The 20,638-nt window shown below is 40.1% G+C and overlaps 1 protein-coding gene across 1 annotated transcript in view; it reads right to left on the bottom strand.

Moving 5' to 3' along the window:
* The window catches only part of AGD2 (Pyridoxal phosphate (PLP)-dependent transferases superfamily protein), a 214,031-nt gene that overhangs the window by 30,732 nt on the left and 162,661 nt on the right, over positions 1–20,638 (bottom strand). Inside the window, exon 8 of the mRNA XM_089819237.1 lies at positions 13,937–14,257. Within this exon, the coding sequence (XP_089675363.1) occupies positions 13,937–14,257 (321 nt within the window). The remainder of the gene's footprint in view (positions 1–13,936; positions 14,258–20,638) is intronic.

Below are 20,638 nucleotides of genomic sequence, written 5' to 3'. Positions count from 1 at the left end.
ATATTATGAAGCCTAATGTATGTTCTAGCATATGCGAATGTTATTCTGCTATTATATTCCTTTGTCTGTATGCGTTGATTTCTTTACCACTATGGTAAATAGTAAACTTCCATCTGGAAGTGGAGTTCCATCGGGAAGTGGTGTTCCATCTGGAGGGGGTTTTCCAACAGGAAGTAGGTTTCCATCCAGTGGGGGTGTTCCATTAGGAAGTGGTGTCTCATCAGGAAGTGGCATTCCACCGAAAAGAGGTATTCAATCTAGAAGTGGGGTTCCACTGAGTGGTGGTGTTCCCTTGGGAGGAGGGGTTCCATTGGGAAGGCGGCAACAAGGAAAGAATGTGGCAGTCAATAAACAAAAATTGCCTAAATTTACGGAGGACGGATCAGAGAACCCTGCTCGCCATTGCAAAACCTATATAATTATATAGCAAGCGAACGAGGAGAATGATAGTAATTAATGGTTGAAGGCATTTCCTGCCACATTAAGAGGGATCGCCATAGATTGGTATGCAGACTTGGATGCTGGCAAGAAGAACACTTGGGATAACTTGCGTGGAGCATTTGAGAAGGAATTCAAATTGTTAAAAGATAATGATGAAATTGTCACAGAAATCTATAACACCAGGCAAGACAAGAAAGAATTGCTGAAGGCTTATACCAGGCGACTGAACGAGCTCATCAACAAATTGGACAATAAGCCTGCAAACGGGTTAAAGAAAAGATGGTTTATTGAAGGCCTCACCCCGTCCTTAAGAAAAAAAAATGAAGATAGTCCCACCATCCACTTTTGAAGATGCTTGTACAAGTGCTCTGAACATTGAAAGTGAAAATAAAACCTCCAAGAGGAGACGGCATGGAAGCTCTAGTGAGAGTTCGGAGGAGAGTGAGGAAGAGTTGAAAATGATCCAAGCCTTGAGGAAGGACCTCAAACGGCTAATGAAGGAAGTAGTCGGAACTAAGGATGAGAAGAAGGAAGGTAAAGACCTATGGTGTACAGATTGCGAAAAAGAGGGTCATACCAAAGGAGCATGCCTAAGAAAGATGTTTTGCGAGATTTGCCAGATAGGGGGTCATGCAATCAAAGACTACCCTTATAACCTAAAAACAAGGAATGCCCAGATACTGTTTACTGGAGAACAATCTACACCACCAGCAACTACCCCAAAGAACAATAATACAGAAGCTTCACCAGGGGGGTACAGGAATAACCAAAGAGGCAGTGCCAATAGTAGTAATAACAATAGCAACACGAACACACCCCGACGAGCAATCCAATATGATTCTCAAGGATGGCCCATGATCCAATGCCGAAGATGCAACGAATGGGGCCATTTTGCTCAGGAATGTCAAAACGGAGAGGGAGAGAATGGAGGAATGCTCTGCAAATGGTGTGGCCCGAGCAACCATGAGGATGCCAATTGCCCAAGGCAAAAAGGTGTGAACATGCTAGATATTACAGGATCAAAAAGTGAGATACTTGCAATAACAAGGATGCAAGCCAAGAAAGCCATGTACCCAAAGGTGACTATGGAAAAGGCTTGATTTGAGGAGGCAAAGCTAAACATCCAAAATGAGTTGAGAGGGGAAACAACAGCTAAGCCAGCCAAGACCTCTATGGGCAAGGGGGTACCTAACATCATGAGGAAACTATTAGAAACTACCATTCCAGTCTCCATCAGGGAATTACTGGATACACTACCCCAGTTACAATGGAAAAGGCCAGATTTGAGGAGGCTAAGCAAAACATTCAAAATGAGTTGAGAGGGGAAACAACAGCTAAGCCAGCCAAGACCTCTAGGGGCAAGGGGGTACCTAACATCATGAGGAAAGTATTAGAAACTACCATTCCATTCTCTATTGGGGAATTACTGGATACACTACCCCAGTTACAAGTCGCATTGACACAAGGAAAGTTGCCAACTCAATAGGATCCCCAAGGGGAACCAGAAACAGTAAAACAAGTGGAACCAAAAGCAGTAGAGCCTGTAGAAAAAGAACCTTCAATAGAAAAGGAAGAAAACACCTTACTTACAATAGGTTTAAGGAGAGAGCTAGTAGTGGTAGAGATGGAGATCATGGGTTACAAACTCTCAAACACGATAATTGATGGAGGCTTCAAGGTGAATGTTCTATCCGAAGATACTTGGAAGGCGATTGGGAAACCCACCTTATGGCCGCCCAAATTCTAGCTCGTAGGAGCAGATCAGCATGGCATCAAACCGATTGGCACCTTGATAAGGCAAAAGGTAATAATAGGAACCCAACAATTTGTTTTAGGCTTTGTGGTTATTGCCTTGGAGAAGGAAGGATATGATGCTTTATTAGGGAGAGAATGGCTATCAATAAGTTAGGACTTAGCATCTGACTTTGAAGGAGAAGAATATAAAGGGATGGAACCTGCGAGGAGGGAGTACTCAGATTAGGGGAATACTTGGAGGATGACACAGACTCTCTTAAGGGTTTATTTCACTGGCAGATGGGAGATTATGAAGTCTTCCAAGCAGATTGCAACATGTTACAAATACAAGAATCGGAGGAATGATACCCGGAAGGGTATACCAAATACAAAGGTGTAACCGCCTTGAACACAACACCTGCCCACATTTTTGATCAAAAAGTGGAATACAAAAAGGCTAACCTCCAAGCCCTAAACCTAGGAGAAATAGGGCAAACCAAAGAAATTTTTATAGGTGATGACTAGGATCCAGTGTGGAAAGCAGCAACCCTCAGAATTTTTATGGAGTAAAAAGACATTTTCGCATGGATGTACAAGGACTTGAAAGGAGTACCACCTGAACTGTGTGTCCACCGAATTCCACTCATACTTGGAGCAAGACCAGTGTGGAAACGACCTTATAGAATGAATAGAAACTATGTGGAGCGAGTAGGAGAGGAATCACAAAGCTGTTGGACGCAGCGATAATATTTAAAGTTCAGACAAGCGAATGGGTTTCTCCTATTGTAATATCACTCAAGAAGGATGGTACTCAAATTCGGATGTCTAGATTTCAGAAGTTTAAATGCGGTGACCATAAAAGACCCATTTCCCATTCCATTTACAGACAATATCTTGGAAGAAGTGCTGGCCATGAGATGTACTCTTTCATGGATGGATTTTCTAGGTATAACCAAATTAGTATTGCGGAGGATAAGCTGAAAACCACATTTGTGGTGGAAAATGGGGTATATGCTTATAATAGGATGCCCTTTGGACTATGCAATGTACTGGCTACCTTCCAACGGATTATACTACACATTTTTCATGGTATGTTAGTAGGAAATTGTAAAGCATTCCTTGATGATTGGTCAATTTACAGCGGAAAGGAACAACACCTTAAAATTATTAGAGAATGTTTGGAGAAATGTAAGAGAGCGAGACTGGCGCTCAATCCTAAGAAATGTTGGTTTATGGTCCCACACAGCAGACTTCTGGGACATATAGTATGTAAAGAAGGCTTAAAGACGGATCCAAACAAAATAAAGGTAATTTTGGGAATGGAGATGCCCGAGAATGTGACAAGTATCAAATATTTTCTAGGGCATGTTGGGTATTATCGGCAATTCATGAAAGGATTCGCTGAAGTATCACCTCCGCTCAAAAAAGTTAAACTAGAAAAGGGGAACGATTTGAATGGAAGGAGGAACAGGAAGACGCCTTTCAAGAACTTAAAAAAAGACTTGTGGAAGCACCTATCCTTATCTATCCTGCTTGGGACAAGGAATTTCGAGTTCATGTAGATGCATCCTACTATGCTATAGGTGCCACCCTAGCCCAAACAAGGAAGGAAGGGTTGGATCACGCTATATATTTTGCTAGCAGGCTTCTGCCAAAAGCGGAGTGGAACTACAGTACCACGGAGAGGGAATCACTTGGTATGGTCTATGCAGTTCAAAAATTCAAACACCATCTACTTGGTACACCCTTTAAATTTTTTGTTGACCACCAAGCGCTAATGTATTTAGTGAACAAACCGGTGACCCAAGGGACAGTGAGTAGATGGCTAATTTTGCTGCAAGAATTTACATTCAAAATTATAGTGAGGCTGGGAAAATCTCATGTGATTGTTGATCAGTTGTCAAGGATTAAGTCAAGGGAAGCCTCTGGTGGTGGAGTGTGTGAGGATTTTCCAGATGCACACCTATTTAAGATTGCAGTCTTGCCTCAATGGTACGAAAAAATTGGACACTACTTATCAACAACAACTTTTCCCAAGGAAATGCCTATAGCAGAAAGAAGAAAAATTGCCTTAAAAAGTAGCACATTCCAGCTAATCGAAGGGTTATTATAAAAAATGGGACCGAACGGAATACTGAGGAGATGCGTAATGGAGGAAGAAATTTCAGGGGTCCTCAATGAGGCACATGAAGTGTTGGCAGGAGGTCATATGGGACCAGATTCTACGGCGAGAAAGGTACTTTTGGGAGGACTATGGTGGCCCACATTGTTTGTAGATGCCAAGGAATGGGTATTGAGTTGTGACACTTGTCAAAGAGCAAAAAGGCTGCTCAAAAGAGACTTCATGCCATTATTTCCATCCAAACAATAAGAATTATCTGAACAGTGGAGACTAGATTTTGTGGAACCCTTACCAATAAGCAAAAGTCATCGATGTAAATACATAGTGGTGGCAACGAAGTACTTAACAAAAATGGTGGAAGTGCGGGCTCTCCCAGACAATACTACCCTCAACACAGCCAGATTTTTGTACGAGCAAATCGTTACCAGATTTGGGATTCCACTCCAGCTAACTAGTGACCGAGAAATACATTTCATCAATCATACCATCAAAAGGATGACAAGTGAGTATAGAATTTTTCATTCTTTATCTAGTCCTTATTATCCTAGAGCGAACGGCCAAGCAGAGACCATGAATAAAGTGATAGTGTCCATCCTCTATAAAACTTGTGGAGTGGAAGGGCAAAGATTGGGAGGAGCGCATCCTAGCAGTGGTCTGGGCATACAGGACTACGTATAAGGACATTATGGGACATACACCCTTTTACCTTATGTATGGGCAGGAGGCCGTAGTACCCATGGAACATGTAGTACCAAGCTTATGGGTGGCAGTTGAAAACAGGATGGGGAATGAGGAGAGCCTCAAAGAACAGCTATGTACTTAAACTAGATGAAAGAAGGACATTTGCTCAATGGAGTACGGAAGTGGCGCAGTAAAGGCAAAAACTTTGGCATGACAAACATTTAAAGAAAATCGATTTTTGACAAGGGCAACTGGTACTAAAATACAATAGGAAAAATGAAATAAAACCAGGAAAGTTTAAAGTTCGATGGCTAGGACCATTTAAAATATCAGAGGTAAAGGAGAATGAAGCAATAAAGTTAACTAATTTGGATAACAAACCTATCAAAGACCTAGTAAATGGGTCTAAGTTAAAAGCCTATGAGGACAGAAACGAGTCAGCAAGTAAACAATTTGCAAAAAAAGAAAATGAAAAAGTATGTGAAATAAAAGGCACAAGGAGTGAAGGGAAACAAATTAGGAGAGGTCTATATAAGGAGGAGGTATTGTCATAACAGCTGTACATGCAAGGAAAGGAGAGAAGGAAGTGCTCGTATGAACACCAACCGTACGAATAATGGAGAAGAAAGAGTAAGGACAGTTCGTACAAGGGCAAAACAAAGACATAGTCGTTGCTGTAGCAAGTCAGGAAGTACTCACTCCTGTACGCTAGCCCTCCATACAGTGTTCCAAGGCATATAACTGCATTCCGTACAGTGTTACTCCAAGTTACAGACTTCTGTACGTCAGGCTTTCCGTACTAAATAACCCTGTACTACAGCATTTTGGGCAGATATATTCTATACCACATTCCAAGTGAGAGATACCCGTACGGCAACAAACCAGAGAGAATTCCGTACGGAAGATTCCTGTACTGTGGCACCATTTCATATGGCAACTCAAGGGTAAAAAGAATTCCGTACGAAAGCACCACTATAAGCAACACCTTGGCATACCACAAAATAATTATGTACGATGGCATCATTACAAGCATAAGACCGTACGATAAACACTAGTACTGCATCAGATTTCCATACTAAGAAATTTCGTACGGCAACAATGGGTGGTACGGCGGATTTGCAGCAACCAGTTACATTTCAGTTGGTGACATCTACAACCAATTAAAAAGATCTAGGCACTAACACAGCAACACACAATGGTGAAACTAAGCATTGAAAATCCGAGCAAGGGAAACATAATCGATCCTAAAAAGAAGAAAGTGTTCGAGGAAGATGACACAAAATAAAAGGAAAGGCACACAAAAAATCACCATTACTGCTGAAAATATTACATTTGAAAGTATGCTGGGAGGTGAGTGCAAAACTTGGTGGGAGTAGGCAGCTACCAACCATCCCCTGAGGAAAGCATTATCTACAACCAAGGTAGATAAAATCATTTTCATGCCCATTTTTTAATTAAAAGGGTTTGAGTCTATCCTACAAAGTTTAATCACAGGGTATGAGAAATCAAGTCATAAATCTATAATACAACATTTTCAGCAACAGGTGACAATTTTTTATGCAGCGGAAGAAATAAGTAGGGTGTTCGGAATTCTTAACAGAGGACAAGAAGTGGAAAAAATTTCTATGACACTAGTAGACAAGAAGTGGCTGAAATTAATGTGCTGAAAAGACATTACAAGTGTGGAATGGGAAGGGATCCTCAAGAATAGTCGAGGTCTGAAGAAATTTTTTCTAGCAAATAGTGAATGGTGCTACGTGGTAGATTTGGTTTAAAGTAAGCTCACGGCTGACAGCCGCACTTCTGACATTGTAGTATGAATGTTGCCTATGGTGGATGGATTATACAATGGATAGTTATATAACTGGGCCAAATTTCTTTCTGATAGACTTCAAGAATTTATGGAGTTGAAGCATAAGGCCTTTTATATGCCTCATCATACAGTGGCCTTGTTCTTAGAGGCAGTGCGCTAGCAGGTGGACAGTGAACACAAGGGAACACTGCTTCTGGCTAGTAGATTAGAACCATATAAACCGGCTATGAACTACTAGCTCCATCTGGATACCTTGGATGTTGGATCTCATAATGGTGGTGAACCCAAGAAAAAGAAACTAAAACAAATAGTGGTGACTGAAGAAGCAAGAGCAGAAGAGGATGAAGATGATGAAAGTTCAGAGGAAGAAGGCAGCAATATGGATTCATCCTCTTCCGACTCACAGGATGCAGATTTCCGTTTGAGTCATCTCCAGGGGACTTCGCAGGCAATGACGTTTTTACCACCGTCGGAGGGACCACTTCCAGCAGGGGTACCAGAACCCTTGGAACTTTACCAAAAACTATCTAGTGATCCAAATCAAGCAGGTGTCACGAAAAGAACAAGTGGAGATGGTAAGCAACAAATCCCGACTTGGGGGGCTTCCCGAGTATCTGTTCCGAAGATGGCACCACTTATCCTTCAAGAACAATCTTTTGGTATTAAGGTCATAGATTTGAGGTGCCAAACCAAGTGTGTTCATTAAGTAAGGGTACAAACACTCCGTGGTCCAGAAGTAGTTCATCCGGTTGCTCTTGTGGTACAGCCAGTAGGAGGCGAGGAAACAACTGGGAAAATTCATCCCCAGGATAGCATAACGACACTAGTTGGTACGGATACAGATACAGTATTGGAGGAAGCAGATAGGTTACTTGAGGAGGAAGGCATGGTGTCTTCACCCCTAGCACTAGCTGCTAAGGAACATGTTGACATACAAAGTGAGCGCGGAGAACCATCAAACACAACATCCTTTGCAGCCAAGGCTGAACTATTCCTCACTGAGCTTCATGCCATGGAGTATTCTACTAGGAGGATCATGCAACAGGCCAGGGCTCAGAATTTGGAGGTTGTCATTACTACGGCAGAGGCATTGGCCATCTTTATGTACACTGGTTGCCACACAAACTGGAAACTACTTGAACAGGGTGGTTATTCCTACGAGGACATGGCTACCACATGGACGGGCAGCTCTATCACTTCCATGGGACAGGAACAATCGCCTCTCTTTGCAGCACTGACAACAATGGAGGTTGCCTTCCAGGGAACCTTTTTGAAACTTCAAAGGGAGAAGAACCTAGCTAAGGATTGGGAGCAAGAAAGAAAGAATCTTCAGCAACAGTGGGCAGCGGAGAAAGTTGCTATACAGGAAGCTTGGTAAAAGGAAAAAACTAAATTGAAGTGCACCGTTGCTACGGCGGAGGCTAAAAAGATGGACACACTTCGAGTATTATAGGGCGTGCGAGCAAAGCAAAAGACAGCAGAACGCGACCTAAAACGGCTAAGGGGAACTCCAAGCACAAGGATGTCCTCCCATCCTTCTCCTTGAAGCTAATGTTGTTTTTGTTTCATGTTGTAAAGTCGTCTGGAAGACGACTTCTCTTTTTTGGGGGGGATAGATGTAGTCGGAATAAAATACTTGTTATGTTTAGTACTTGTTAAACTAATCGGGTTGGATAGTTAGGTGGTGAGGAAATGCGTCGGTTGGCTTCCAATTGACCGACCCGTCTACAAATATTTGGAACATTGGTAATGTATCAGTGTGGTTTTTGGTATCGATAAAGAAAGATCATTTCCTTGCCTATCATTACTATGGTAAGAATAGTATCTACAAGGTTTTACTTCTTGTGTACAAATTGAACTGTCTTGTGTGCTTAACATAGTTCTGTATTTTGAGATCTGGTTGGTAATTCCCTAAGTTGTCGATTCGGGTTCAGGGATGGATTCGAGTTCGGGGTTCAGGTTCGTGGGTTCGGGCAAAAAAAAAAATTCCCCATTTGGGTTCCTGGCTGGGTTTGTGAGTATATATATATATATGCAAAAAAAAAAAAACTCACATAGTTGTAAAAGTAAAACTAAGTCATTCCATAGTATGAATATATCAATGTTACTTGATTATTGATCAATGCCAAATGTCAAAGATAAACATTAAATACTCACTCATTAATCTATGCTAATGTTGTAAATAAAATTATACATTAAATTACTAAAATGCAAAATGGAATTTCAAAACATAGACTACTTCATCAGATTGATAGATAATAAATTATGACTTAATAAAGTTTGAAACATGGTGATAAATCATAAATGACTCAATGAGTCAATGACAAATGTTTAAACATAGTTTATCAAAGATGCAAATGCCCTTCAAGGGTCAAATGGGTCATCAAAATATGAGGGATCAATGGCTTCATCCTCATCTATATCATTGACATTTTCCTCATCATGCGAATCCAAATCGGTTTCACTCGCCCCAGATGTAGCCACATCCTCCTCAACATCTAGCAAAGCAATTCTAGATATATCTTGGACAGTCATATCCAAGTCAGAAGTCTCAGGTAGTACATCCCACAACTTCTCTGGTCCCTTCTTATATCCTGGATCCTTGCGTGATAGGAGGCGCCAATTGTTGTGAATAAATGAAAATTCCTTTGCTTTCTTCGAACCCAACCGGTTACACTTCACTGAGTGGATAAAGGAGTATGTACTCCAATTCCGCTCAACAGCAGAAGAGCTCGCAACCTAGAGAGACAACCAACAAATTTTAAAAAATTCGCTAAGTAATTTTACAATACAATAGGAATTTAAGAGTGCTAATTCGACAAGCTAAGTGGCCATAAGAAAAGGAAAAAAACTTAAATACATACTTGTGACAAGATCTTAATGGCAAGAGGTTGGAGGTACATGTAACTTTCCCCATGTAGGTACCACCATCCAATGGCCACCATCAACAAACTCTCTCCTAACATTTGATGCCACATCAGGATCACTAAAGAGCCTGTTAAGTGCTCTCTTATACCCAGTAGCAACTTCAAGATCTCTATATGGTGCCACTCTACCAAGAATAGCAAGTATCTCACTGCTATAATATCTAGGAGAAAGTGCATATGCCAGGAGGTGTAAAGGTGTAGTCATCTTGTTCCAACGATGTGGAACAATTTTCTCCACCTTAGTGTACAAGGTATCAGGATCATGCTCTCTCTTCTAAATGACCTAGGATGTCAAATGATGTACATGTAAGTTATCTTGATGTAGTGTATACCTGCTCTCTCTTTTGAATGACCTAGGATGTCAAATGATGTACATGTAAGTTATCTTGATGTAGTGTTAATAACTTAATTAAAATCAAAAATCAAAATCTCTCCATAAACAAGGATAAAGTATTGTATAAAAATTTAAACTTATTGATTTCATTCTTTCTAGCATGGAGTCCATGGCATGATATATGTTCCCCAAACAAGGCTCATCTGTGTCGGCATACCGAAGCATAGACATGATGGGCTCAGTGAGTTCTAATGCATATTCCACCCTATTCCAAAAATCATCACTCAAGATCAAATCCTTTACAATTTTGGCCTTTACTATATCAGCTTGCTTCCATCCACCCCATTTGTTGCTAATAACCATTTGACACAATGCCTCTTTCACCCTCACAAGTCGTCTAAGGACGATTGTGTGTGAAGCAAACCTTGTTTCAGCAACCTATTACCATGTTAATTCAAATTGTAAGTTAATATGATAAGTTGATAACACAAAAATTTAAGAATATGTATTAAATTTTGTAAAGTATGACACAAAAATTAAAATGATAAATGAAGCTAAATGAAGTTTAAAATTTATCTTCAATAATTCCAAGCGGGAGAAAGTTCTGAAAATTGCTTGTGACATATGGTGGTTTGTCACAAACATTTGGATCTACTCACCCTCCTCATACACATTTTTCATCCATTCAATTTGGCTGCCCATTGTTTTCATCGCTAAGTTCAAGATGTGGACAGTGCATGGTTTACTTGCCCTTCACAATCAACCGCCTTCAAAAACATTGCCCGCTTGGGGCAAATAGCAATCACATTTATTAATGGACAGTTTTTGCAATCTTTCCATCCATCAAAGACAATCCTCACCCCCGTTTGGATCCAAGAATCTCTTATTGGTTTGAGGAGGTTTTCTACATTCTTTCTCTCCTTATGCAATATGGTGATTCTCAACTTTTCATATCCACGGGATCAGTAACCATGAGGTGCATCATTTATTGCTTTCACCATCTCTCTCCAATAAGGGGATCTCACTAGATTGAATGAAACACCATTTGTAATGAGGCAACGCCCAATCTTTATGTCAGCACTTTCTCTCTTGTCATTTTCAAATGCCATATCTAATTGGCCTCTCTTGCAGGATGGGGGTGTTTCTATTTCGTCTTCATCCACAGATGGGGTAGGTAGGAAGGGATGTGGTCTACTGATTGCTTGAGAGGGTGGTGTTGGTGGTTTTTGCTTTGACTTATCTTTTTTTGCCTTTGACACTAACCTATCAGCCTCTTGTTCTTTTAACATGCCTGCTATCTGAGCAGCCGGCAACCCTTTTTTACCTCCCTCTAGGGGCCCCTCACACATGGAAATCCCTTGACCTGGTGGACCTATCAAATGATGTTTAACCCGATAATAGGAGCTTCTATATTGGTTTTGGCAAAAATTGCATTTCCATATATACCCTCCCCCTCCAACACATTGCTTAGTTCTTGTTGTATACTTCCACAAAGGAGAGCCTTTATCAATTTTAAATCTTTGGGATCCCACCCCACCCATTGAACCCTGACTACTCATTCTTGGATTCTTGCAATCTATAAAAACAAATTTTAAAAAATATATCAAAACTCATACAAAACTTGATAAAAATTTACAACAATAAATATTAAAAAAAACTAAAAACAAACTATGAAAGAAGCAAAAGGAAGGAACAAATGCATACTTGGAACACTCAGCACTGATTATTTGAAGGATTTGAGACTCCACAAACAATCTCTACAACCTTCTCTTCAAACTTGCAAAATGGCCACACCAAAATGAGAGAGCAAAATGACAAAGCAAATGAGAGATTAGATGAATGAAATGCATCTAATAGGCCTTACTTTAGGGTTTGGCAAAAATAATAATTAAAAAAACATATTTTTAATGCTTTTTTGAGCCACTTTTTGGCCCCACCTGCTGCGGGTCCGCTTGGATTCACCCAAGTCCGCGAGAGGTCCGAGCAGGGTCTGTGTTTTGCCCTGCGGGTCCACTCAGGTCCGTGCTTGCTCTGACCCGAGCGGACCCGCAGGGAAAAACACGAACCCTGCCCAAACCCGTCGCGGACCCGGGCTCGTATCCGGACCCTGATGAATTTGGTCTAAATCCGGCAACTTAGTTCAAAAACAATATTTTATCAAATTCTGTTGATTATCAAATGGGCATGTTCAACAGCATAAAATGACACTCACAATGGCCAAAGCTTGGGTACCTAATAGTGTCATGTCCCTTCCTTCGCGCTAGTTCTTTTGGCGCCCGGCTAATCCATCTCCACATCCGGATAGATTAATAGCATTACCAATAAGGATGCCTGCCAGTCACAGGGGAAGATTTGTATTAATGTTTGTCATTAATGTCTTAGTACTTTAATAAAGTTACTTTATGTTTTATTAAGACATTCACTTTATAAAGTGACTTGTGACTAGAAGACGAAATCAGTATTTTATCCCACATCTCTTATTCCAACACTCTTCCCTCATTCGAAGTTATAAATAAGAGGCTCAGTCTTGGGAAAAACACAACGAATGAATATAAGCTAATTCTTCAAATCCTAATGGTTGCTTAATTTGTGACTGGATTCCTTCTAAGGACAAAATCCCTTTTAGAAGGTTGGTGAAGCTAGACGCAAACCTAGCTATCACACATCAAAGTTGCAATATTTAGTTCGAATTTGAGGTTTTAAGTGTATGAAAGAAGTGGGAGATAAACAGAAGGTGGGTTGGCTTAATACACAGGACACCAGCAGTGATCCAGGTTGGGCATCAAGCAGATAAGTTATTCACATTATCCAAGGTAAAACTTAACACCTGAAATAGCCACCTTGACTTCCAGTTCAAACACCTATGTCTGTATTGCTATATCGTGGAGTATAGTTCTGGAAAAGAAATGGCAGAAGGGATTATCAGTCGGATAGAGTCATCAGTGGGAGCCACGTCTGAACTCAGCTTGGGCCGCGGTATATCAGAACTGGCACACATTTACAGTGTAACATCTGCAAGCCGCCATTGTCCAGATAGCAGGTCGGGTGTTATTACTGGTGGAGAAGAGACCCTGCATGTCCCTAGTCCTCAGCAGCAACTACAGGTGACAGAAGTCTGTGAGAAGTTTTGATACAGTCGGAGCTGATAACAGTGGCAGCCAATAACTGATTCATTGTATTAAATAAATGATGGTGGATATTGGTTTCAAATACGTCTCAGTTGGCTTCCAACAAGGTGCCTCATCTTGAAATCAGGTCTGTACCCAACAAACTTACTCTGTAACTTCACCTTCAGTATGTGATCTTCCTATTATATGCTGTGACAAGTCATGTTATGCATAAGAACTTTAATACTGGGGTCTACTGTCATAAAATATTAATGTAATGTTCTCGTTTGTTGACAAGTTCTCATTTATTATCATAATTAGTTCACAGCTGAATGTGGTTAAATAACAGGATAATCGTACTGTGATAGATTGCTTGATAGACTGGTTTTATTGACAATTGTTTGACATAATTCCTGTAAGTTTTAAATTCATTGTTCCTTATCAAATCTGACAAAAGAACATTACAAACAGACAAATAAACAATCAAGAAATATGTGTCCCTCAAACAACAAAGGAAAGTTGCATATATGTCATATATATGATATTGTACATAAATGAAGTGATGACCAGAGGAGATCTAACAGGATGGCCTTTGCAACTTCAAATGCAGAGGAAATACCTTCGCAAATCAGCTAATTAGCACTATTTCTATTTAATCTGGATGCACCTTAATCCTGCCTATTACGGCGAACAGTTTCTATAATGTTTCAGCACTCATGGTTAATAATACCATACTAAATAAAGGCAGAGTGTAATAGCAATGAAATGAAATAATACCTCTCTTGCTCCAGGAATTTCATATATTGATTTTGGACTATCATCAGACATGTAAATTGCATAAGCAGAATCATATACTATAATCGAACCATTGTCTTTTGCAAAAGCAATAAGTTGCTCCAATTGTTTCCTTGTGGCTGCCGAACCTGTAGGATTATTCGGCGAACAAAAGAATATGATATCTGTCCGGGGTACAGATGACAAGTCAGGGAAAAAATCATTCTCAGGAATACATGTCATGTACACAATCTTTCCATACTTCTTTATATCATTCTGGAATGTGCCTGTCTGGCCCATTATAACACTTGAATCCACATATGCCTGTCAGATATGAAGCAAACAACTAATACATCAGGTGTGCCAGAGAATTAACTTTTATGAAAGCCACTAACAACAAAAAATCTTGCTAAGAGCTAATACCCAAAACCAACTACAATTAAATATCAATGCCAATAAAACTCACCATCCACCAAAGTTACTTCTGATATACGAGCATGTCACAAAAAAAATATCATTTACTAGAACACTTATTCAAAAATTAATGCTCCTGCAAGTTTAATCCATCAGTCTTCTAGAAAGCTATCTTTCTTAAGAAAGATTCAATCAGTCTCATAATTCTAAACACCCACTGTATTTACCTAAATAAATCACTTAGTCTTGTTCCCATGACCACCCATGACCAAAGTTATTCCATTTAGCACAACTAAGAAATCATTTGACATATTGGAGTTCTGACCACCAGATACCTTGAAAATTGAGCTTTTTCTATTAAGAATTAAGAAAGAATATCATGCCCCATAGACAGACTTTTTTTGGCCATCAATGTTCATTTTTTATAACTTATTTCTTTCCTTTCTATCATCGTCGAGATCATCCTTATACACTTTGGGGCAATGGATGTTTCATATGGGAACACCTAACCACAAAGAACCATAATAACTAATCATTACTGTTAAACTAAGTTACCGATTCCGATGCCGATTCCAAAAGCAAATATGGGATGCAGGAAAAAAAAATTGTTTTGGCTGCAGATTCGAGAAGAAACATACACACACACACATATATATATGCAAAGAAATGCAAAAAATATACAAAAACAAATCATTTGATAGTATGAATATGATACTTCACCCTTTATCAAAATTCATATGATATATATATCATATATCAATATGTTCTTGTCCAACATAAGAGTTTAGTCTTAGACAATAAGTTCAAATAGGTCATGTTCCAAAATGAGTTGTGAATAAATTCACCTTTAGGGTCGTTTTAGGGTTTCATAGGAAAAAATAACCTAAAAAATCAATTTAGGCACATGCACAATAGGGAACTAAAGCTGTTTTTGGGTTTTTCTTTACATTATTGGCCGTTGGGCCTGCAGGTGCTGCTTAGTGCTTCCGGAACCCCTGTGGAAGCTAGTCAGAAACCAGTCACAGGCTTCAGGGTAGGCGTGGTCCTTCCACGCATATCCAAAAGGCTGTGGCTGGCTTCCAGCCAGCTCCCACAGGGCTTCTGAACCACGCATATCTGGAAGCCTGTGGCTGGCTTCCGGCCAGCTTCCACAGGGCTTCCAGAAGCACCACGCATCCGTCCGCTTCAGATGCGAAAGCCTGGCCTATGCAAGAAGAATCGGTAACTTAGCTATTAAATAAAGACATAGGTCTATTACTCATGTTTTTTACTATTTCCTTATTTTTGTATATACTCTGTAGTTGTAACATTTGCTTCCAACAAAGCAATATTTTCGAAGTTTAGTTAGCAGGTATAATAAAAGAAGAATTCACTAGTTATTATCTCTTGGGAAGGATAGTAAGGAATGTAGTTGAACTTCACAATAATATGAATAAAGAATGGTAAGCCGTTCCATATTAAAAATAAAATGAATAATAATTGAAATATAGAACAGAATCTAAAACATTATAAACTTGCATTTTTAAATGTAGGCGAATTACTGATTATTGCTACATAACAAGCTTTTCACAAAACTAGATTGCTAATGATGTAATTAAATTTCATATGATGGATGTGAGCAGAACATAATCTAAAACATTAGAAAATTGTGTTCCAAAATTTAAGGAAATTACCGATTACTGCTGCATGATAAGCTTTTAGCCAAACTAGATTTGCTAATTATGTAAGTAATTTATATAAAGATTGTGATTGTTGTAATTGAAAGGTATTATTGTGTTGCAACCTGTCCCCATAACTCTCGGTATTTAAGAATTTCTACAGAAAGGTAGGAATTTAATAACAATATTTACACTCAATTGCAAAGGGTTATTAGAGCCAAGTTCACCATGCTATGGTCTTTTACTGTGTTGGAATTCACATTGTAAAAGTCACTTGAGCATGGTCACAATGTCCTTCCCATGTAGCTGCCTCTTATCATATATCAATCTACTCTTTAAGAAAACTAAAGTTAACCCTTAGTCAAATTCCAACAACTTATAAAATAAAATTCCTATCAATGATGAAATATCACAGAAACTCCAACTTCAGTGGCTTAATTTGGCAGTCGGTTAACTCTTCACAAAGTTCTTGCCATGATTTTTGTCAACCTTTTGCTGAGTGTGAAGTATTTAATATCAATTATTAATCATCACTAACTGCACCACAATTAGTGGATAATGAAGCCATGCGATAGCACATGCATTAAGAGGAGCTTAAAATATATGGGCTAGTCATTCAAACCATAAGTAGAATTTCACTTGCCACTGCTGCTACAAAGCCCTGAAAACATCACCAAAAATTGATATGGATTTGGACGTCCAGATGCTGATGTGAATCAATGTATGTCATCAGAGTTAAATGCATGAGACTTGGCAAAAAGGGATAGGCCCACAGAACCTAACAAGGGGTCTCCACAAGTTGCTGATGTAAGTGCATGTAGATTTTTCTAAATGTCAGATAAAAATATAAGTTACTTGATTCACTGTAGTGGATGCTAATTATAACCAGGGGCGGAGAAAGTGAGCTTCAGCATACTACATGACGAGAGACCTACAAAGTAAGATGAATTCCTTTCATACCCATACAGTTTATGGATAAAGATGGAAGAGTATGTTTAAGCACTGTGATCCGATTTGATTATTTAAACTCACAGTTGTATAGAAACAGCTGCAATATTTGAGACAGAATTGTTAAGGCAAATTTTCCAAATCATCTAGTTCAGAAATAGCTAGAAGTAGAAATTATATGAGTGTGTGTATTCAATTCTCTATGCATCTAACAGCATAGAGCATATAGTTTTCTGTGTTCCACAGGGACGTGTCCCCTGGAAATTTGGACCTGCTGCCATCCCCAGTACAGTATGGGGACAGGAATGTGCCATTCCCAAAACAGGGGTTTGAAATCAATTCAGAATCAGGATGGCATAGCGGCCCCTCGATTATACCTCGAACGGATTTCCGTCCCCAACAGCCAACGCAATAAAAGTAAAAGCTGACAATGAAAATAATAACTATCATTTAAAATTGTTCTCTGTTAGGTGCAGCCCCACGTAGAGTATAAAAGGCAATAAAATATACAAACCCTATTTGAGGATATAAAAGACCAAAAAGGTAAAAACTTGTTCCTTTCATCATTTGCCAAGAACAAGAACTCAAGACAAACAGCAGCTAGTGAGTAAGTCTATATGTCAGAAATGCAGGAGGAGGTTTTGCCATAAAATCTTCCTCAGTCCAGGTATGTTTTTCAATTTCCATTTCTTAATGGCCATTTTTCTCACTTTCCACTTGTATTGCAACACATAGGGAGGGCATTGTGAGTGAAATATGTGTTGTTTTCAACTTGCAGCACTATTTTTCATTTCATAATCATAAGTAGAAGTGGGAGTAAGGGTAGTAGTGATAGTGTGGATGTTGTAATGGAAGAAACTCGACATCTCAAATTTAAACTAAAAGATCTAGTACTAGGACAGCCGCAAGGGGGTCTTCAACTAAAGTGGATCTATCAGGGGCAGCAACCTCTACCCCATTTGAATGCCCTTCCAAGCCGTCAAAGAGTTTGCAAAAGGCCAATCTAACCCAAATGGTATGGACCAAGACCTGAGAGAGTGGCTCCATCTAATGATGAGATAAGATAAGATAAGATAATGATATTAATGTCCAATAAAAGACCAAAAAGAGGTCTATGGGACTATAACATTACAATAGTGAGGCTGACACCAGTAGGAACACATAAAGGTGTCCAAAAATAAATGACAAAATCGAAGCAACTACAACAAATAAAGAGACAGAGAGAACGCTAAGAGAGACTAGGAGTCTTTCTTAGGCGAAAAGAAATCAGTCACTGAATGATACGCATGCTGATGTGTAGAGGCATTGTACTGTCTCTGGCCACTCACAGAGGAGTGTTGCTGGTGCAAATAACCGGAATGGGATCTAACACATCTAGAAAGCCCAGTAGATCTAATGGAGCTAGAAGGCCTTTTCACACCACGCAAAGGAGATAATAGTGTAAAGAAGGCAGTAATGAGCTGAGTAGACGAGTTTCGGTGTGGAAGCAATGACTGGATCGTGCTATCACGGAGCATAGTGGCCTCACGAAGATAAGTGCAAGACATCACTGATCATAGTAGCTGAAAAAGTCATAGAGAGAGAAGCACTCCCACAAGAGACAGAAGAATTTTCCTTGGATCTCGTAGTATATAGGGCATCGAAAAAGGAAATGAGTCTCAGCCTCCACCTCCCCTAAAGTACAGAGCATGCAAATCCACTCCCCACTATCAATATGATGATCAGTCTAAGCCCGAAGACAATGAGAACCAACTCTGAAAGAACCTAAGGAGATCCGCAAGGCATGAGACCACCGCCGAGAAAGGTGGCTAGGACAGATAATAATCCCATTAGAAATCTCCAAAAAGTGCTCCGCATAAAAAGACATCTACAGGTGTAACCCACCAGAAGGGTTAACCTAGGTAGCAGCAATGTAACATCTATAGATGTCAAGTCGAACATGCTCATTCAACTCTTGCCGAGAGGGGAGAAGATGAGCAAGGGCATCCAACAACGCCTGCGAGAACCAGACTTAGCATTCGTAGTAGAAACAAACGAACAATAAGCTAAATAAGAGTATCAGTCACAGTCCCCAGCATTATCCACAAACCCAAGAAGGCAATGGAGGAACCAAACCAAATCAAAAATGGCTGCGAGACTGAAAGGATGAGCACCAAACTTAGCAAAAAATGACACTGTGAGGAGTGAACCTGTGACATTTAATGATGCGCCTTAAGAACAAAGTTTGAACTCGCTCTATCGAGGCCCAATCAGAGCTAAGAACAAAAGGGCCCCAAACCACAAACCCATAAAGAATAGTCGACCACACAAGAGAGTCCAAGAGAGATAACTTGGACAAGGTATCCTAGAAGTGATGTTTAAAACACTATTTCTCAAGCAAAGCAAGAGAACCCATACTTTTTTTAACTCTGCGCTGAATAGCTAGTCTCATACTAAAGCGTGGACCAAAAAACAAAACCCCCAGATATGTGTAGAATGAAGTGATCTCAATCTCTTGACCCTGAAAAATGAAGTGAAGATGAGAAGTCTTTAAGTAATTAAAGACCATGACTCGAGTCTTACCCAAGTTAACCACAAGCTATCGCTGATCATAAAAGGAAGCCAAGCCATCAAGAAATCTCTGTAAACTATCTAGAGAGCAAGCAAGGAGAACCACATCATCTGCAAAAAGAAGGATGGAGATCAGAACCTGATGAAGATAACATCCGTCCCTAGGAAGCGAAGACTTCAGGAGGAAGTCCTCAAGCTCATCAATAGATAACCCGAACAAAGTAGGAGAGAGAGGAAATCCCTGCTTAACCCCAATGGTGCTATGGATCGGATCCAAGAAGCCCTCATGAGTCCTGAATCTGCCAACCACAATCTCATACAATCTCATAATAATGGTACACAACATCTCAGAAATACCAACCTCCCTAAGTCTCTCAAATAGGGCCACCCTAGGAGAAGAATCAAAAGCTTTGCGAAAATCAACAAAGCAACAGTAGACCTTCTCTCATCTGTGTCTGGCCTCCTCAATAATAGCCCGGAGGGTGAAGATGTGATCCATAGTCTGATAATCTACCCGAAAACCAGCCTACGCTCTAGCCCTACAACCTTTCTTGTCTAGCTCCGCAGATAGCATAGCATTAAGGGCTATCGCATACAGTTTGGCAAAAGTGTGCCCAATCATAATGGTTCTATAATTGCCCGGATCAGAGATAGGGTCGGTCTTGTAAATAGGATAAATCAGATGCCTAGACCAAGAGGTCAGAAACCAAGTGTGAATCACTCCATTGAAAAAAATTGAGAGATAGGGTCCCAGAACTGAGGCGCCGAACTTGAAAAGCTTAGCCTGAAAACCCTCCTCATCGGTAGCTCTACTACACTTCATGGATCTGATAGCCTCATAAATGTCGGAAAGGGTCAAAAGGCAAGCAAAAGGAGGCTAGGAGGGGTGGATAGAAGGCTGCCCAGGAATATCATAAAGAGCCATGGTGTGCAAGGTAAGAGAGCGAAAGTCGAGGGTGGATGGTGGAGGGGAACTATGGGGGAAAAGAGTGTGCCAAAAGAGCTGGGGATTGCAGATTAGCGTGGAGCAAAGGAATTTGCACTTAGAAGCGGCAAAGCTATGCTTCTTACTCTGAAGAAAGCGGAGATAAGATGAGCGAATGCGGGCAAAATCAGTGGAGCGAGCCTCAAAAGC

Source organism: Cupressus sempervirens, chromosome 3 (assembly GCF_028749045.1).
Source record: "Cupressus sempervirens isolate cs-2001-9-10 chromosome 3, ASM2874904v1, whole genome shotgun sequence".
Taxonomy (NCBI): Eukaryota; Viridiplantae; Streptophyta; class Pinopsida; order Cupressales; family Cupressaceae; genus Cupressus; species Cupressus sempervirens.
This window is presented reverse-complemented; position numbering and strand designations above follow the sequence as displayed.